This window comes from Solanum dulcamara, chromosome 11 (assembly GCF_947179165.1).
Source record: "Solanum dulcamara chromosome 11, daSolDulc1.2, whole genome shotgun sequence".
Taxonomy (NCBI): Eukaryota; Viridiplantae; Streptophyta; class Magnoliopsida; order Solanales; family Solanaceae; genus Solanum; species Solanum dulcamara.
Window position 1 is genome coordinate 29,930,277 of NC_077247.1, and position 4,026 is coordinate 29,934,302.

General features: G+C 30.7%; 1 protein-coding gene across 1 annotated transcript; it reads left to right on the plus strand.

Annotated features, from left to right (window-relative positions):
• Nucleotides 1-2,814: 2,814 nt before the first annotated feature.
• LOC129874237 (glycine-rich protein 5-like) lies at nt 2,815-3,641 on the plus strand. Its single transcript, XM_055949495.1, has one exon. It carries the CDS (start codon nt 2,945-2,947, stop codon nt 3,449-3,451), a length of 507 nt encoding a protein of 168 aa, XP_055805470.1. The 5' UTR covers nt 2,815-2,944; the 3' UTR covers nt 3,452-3,641.
• Nucleotides 3,642-4,026: the final 385 nt, after the last annotated feature.

The window sequence follows — 4,026 nt, forward strand, 5'->3', positions numbered from 1 at the left end:
AACATATAAATTGTCTCAACTTTCAGAAAGTGAAGACCTCTAATACAAGGGAACTGCTCTTATCAACCGAAGTTGTCCTTTAGTTCCTTATTGTTAGGTCTTGTTTCTTGTTCTAACATTTTAAACCTATTATTCTTTTGAAGCTTGTGTAGATATCTCATTGTCTCTTATCTTAATAGATTCGAGTTCTTGGTTGGTTAGACATGTTGTATTGTTGTTGTTGTTTTGAGTCTGTATCAACTAGAGCTAGTTGGTGGAATGTGAGGGCAATACATTTATTGCCTTGTATGTCTTGTGATAGAGTTGTTACAAGGGAGAAGGGATTAAGAGTTTAATTCCTAAGTTACAAGAGTTTTGTAATCTGAAATATTTCTCATTTTTTAGTGGAGTTTCTAGTGAAATCGTACGTGATAGGTCGTGATTTTTTTCTTCCTTGAACAAGAAGTTTCCAAGTAAACATCATGTGTTTGCTTTACTTTTTGCTGAGTAGTTTGTCACCTTTTGTTCTTAGTTATTTATTAGTCAAGGACATCAGGGCCGGCTCTAGCCTTTAAAAAATAAGGCATTTGCCTTAGGGGCCTCAAATTTTTATCAATAATAAATTATGCGTTAATTATTATTTTTTAGAAAAAGTGATTATTTTTGATAAAATAAATTTTAAAAAATTATATTATTTTATTATTTTTAACATCATTCAAATAGATGAAATTAAGACAATGTTTTTTTGCCTTTTTACATTTTCTCCGCTAACATTCATAGTATTTTATTCTTTTTAACTCCTTTTGTATTCTTCTCCAAATTTTTATGAGTTGCACTAATACTTTGTCAAAAAATATGAATCAATAGTTGAAAAGTGTTGGACAAAGTGAATTACAAATTCTTTATTATATTTCTTAATTTTTTAAGCATTACAACATACATATTAAGTGAGGTATATCAAGTTATTAACTTTTTGAATTAGATATTATAGTTCTAACTCTTTTCTTTATGTTAACAATTCATATAATGATTGCTTCGGTGAAAAAAATTCAACGATTAATTGATAAAATCTTACCTAAAACTAACAATTGAAAAAAAAAAGGTATTCGAAGAAATCATAAAAAAATATTAAGTAGTAATTTGCATCTAAGTAAGAAAAAAATAAAATTTAAATAAATACATATGAAGTTTATTTAGAATTTAGGCTTCTAATTAAAATTTTGCTTTAGACCTCCGAATATGTTGAGCCGCGACCTTATCCCTTAACTAGTGATGGATTCACACGACTCATCATCATATTTACATGGAACAAAATTAACTAGTAGACAAGCTAGCACCTCAAGCAGCTCTAAAAAGTGTTGGTAGGATGACCACTACCACCACCACATATTTTGGTTGTCTTGTATGATGATAGTGTGAGGAAACTTCATCAGCGCATGTTAACGCAAGAAATATCACCGGACGCAGAGGAAGGCAATTCTATTAGGAATATAGAACCTCAACGACAACTACCTTAAACATCTATTCACTTGTTTTGGATAGAAATAACATTTTGTATCTTTAGAACTTAAATATACTAACTACTCCTAGTGTATCTATAGTTTCTAACGTAGTAGACATGTGTAGTAATATGTTGTCTTAGACACTTGCTCCCTTGTAGTTGTCTTTTGTTATATGTAATATAATTTTCATTTAGATTTTCCTGGTGTGTAGAGTGTTTATGGCTCTGTTTGAGTTGATTTTCTCTAAAAGAAAATCAAGTTTATTAAATTGATTGTTCGAATGTTGGAATCAAATCAGATTAATTAAGTTGATTTTTATTGATTTGATTTTTGTTATTTTTTCTGTTAATTCATTTTTGTCGTTTGTTTTGAAAATATATGACAACATACTTCCGAAGCACATGTTAGGCTGATTATATATAGCTTATTTGATAAAATCGTATGCATTGTCCAAGAATTTACGCATTTTCAAGGAACATAATATCTAAAACTTCTTACAATATTTTATTTTATTTTATTTTATTGGCAAAATATTAAAGAGTTGTGATCTACCAATTATGTCTTAATGATAATTGAATCAAACAAGTATGAATAAGGGACTCAAAGACAGGTTATTTTGAACATGAAAAAAAATCTTGAAAGTAGCGAAATGAAGACTACAAAGTAAAGGCAAAAAATTAGATTAATTACTACAAAATCAAACACCTGATTAAGAATCAAGAGTAAACAGATTAATGTGTAGCACATTATTTTATAAAACAGATTAATGTGCAGCACATTATTTTATACTCTGTAAAAAAAAAACACATAATATTTGGAGAGATAGTTGGAATTGGTTCTGATTTTTTGGATATTCTTTTCTGTTAATATTAAAACCAAATTAAATATTATTGATTTTTAAAATTAAAAACGTCCATTATAAACCGAATCAAACACAACTTTGATTTGATTCAATTTGATTTCCGTAAAAACCCTACTTGTGTGTTAGATTATCAACTTCGAAGTTCCACTTGTTCCGACAATAGTTAAAGCATGTGTACCAAAAAAAAAAAAAGTTAAAGCATGATCATGGTGGGTATATTATTATTTTCATGAATCTTCATGATCATGTTTCTACGAATAACCGAAAATATAATTAAATACCGAAATTAAAAATATTAAAAGAAGAAAGTAGCTAGTACAAGAAGATAAAGATGGATGTACACTTGAAGGAATGATCTACTTAATTAATTTGATGTAAGGGAAGAGTTTGGTTGATCACGAAGGTTTGGTCTATTTTGTAAACAAAATATTATACTACTTGTGCAATGCATGCATGAGTTAATATCTTCCTACCTAACTTTCACATTATTATTAATCTTACTTACTACTATATAACTTGAGCTTCCAAACCCAAAATTCTCATCACAAAAACATCTTAGCTTGGTTACTAGAGTACTAATTACTATTAACATTTATATAGAATGGCAACCAATATTGTTCTCCTAATTGTTGCTTCTACACTTGTTTTATCGACAAACGCAATTAGGAGCCCTAACTCCATGAAAGCTCAATCAAATGAACATATGAAGTTTATAAGTCACCCAATTTTACCACCATTTTTTGGCGGTCACGGGCTTGGTAGGCCCGCATTTGGTGTAGGGCCGGTTATAGGATTCGGTCCTTTTGGAGGAATTGTGGGGGGAGGTGGCCCAAACGGTGGTGGATTGGGCTTCGGAGGTGGAGGTGGAAGTGGAAGTGGAAGTGGAAGTGGAAATGGATTGGGTTTCGGAACTGGAGCTGGAACGGGAACTGAAATTGGAAGTGGGTCGGGTTTTGGGTCCAGCATGGGCGGAGGAGGTTTCGGGTCAGGAAATGTCGGTGGAGGTTTTGGTTTTAACGGTGATAGTGATGTAGGTACTAGTCCTATTGGTGATGGTTCATTTGCTGGTGGACAAGCTAAAGAAGCACTTGGAAATCAAAACCCTTGATTAAGTCTTTCACGATATGATATATTACTATTATTCTATACAAATAAGACCAACTTCGCATATTGCGCTAGTTACTCTTCTTTCAAATATATGTTATCGTTTAATTTGCATGTTTTTCTAATTCTTATATGTGAGTCAAATTTGTAGTTTGGCTGATTATGCAAGTTTTAATGACACTTTTATTTCTCAATATACTTGGCCATGTATTAGTATGTTTGTTTTTCTCTCTACTTTTACGTCAAATTGAAGTTATAAATCAATGGCAAATACAACTTAGAAACATTATAATATTTGTACGTGTTTGAAAGTTTTACCCAAACAAGATTTTGTTTATTCCTCCAAGAGCTAAAACAGAATATATATATATATATTGTATGAAACAAAGAGAATAATTTGCTTGAGAGTTGTAATGATCATCTGATCTAAAGTTTGCTTCAATGTGTTTGTCACCCGTTTTCTTATTTCATTTTCAATAGACATCGCCCTACCAAAAAACATAGTCAATTGGATCGGTAATCAAATCAATTTGTACTTTCTAAATGGAAAGATGATACACATTTTCAGAGGAAATTTTC

Bases quoted from the DNA above. Each gene is read 5' to 3' on its own strand.
- LOC129874237 (XM_055949495.1), top strand. From the start codon at position 2,945: ATGGCAACCAATATTGTTCTCCTAATTGTTGCTTCTACACTTGTTTTA.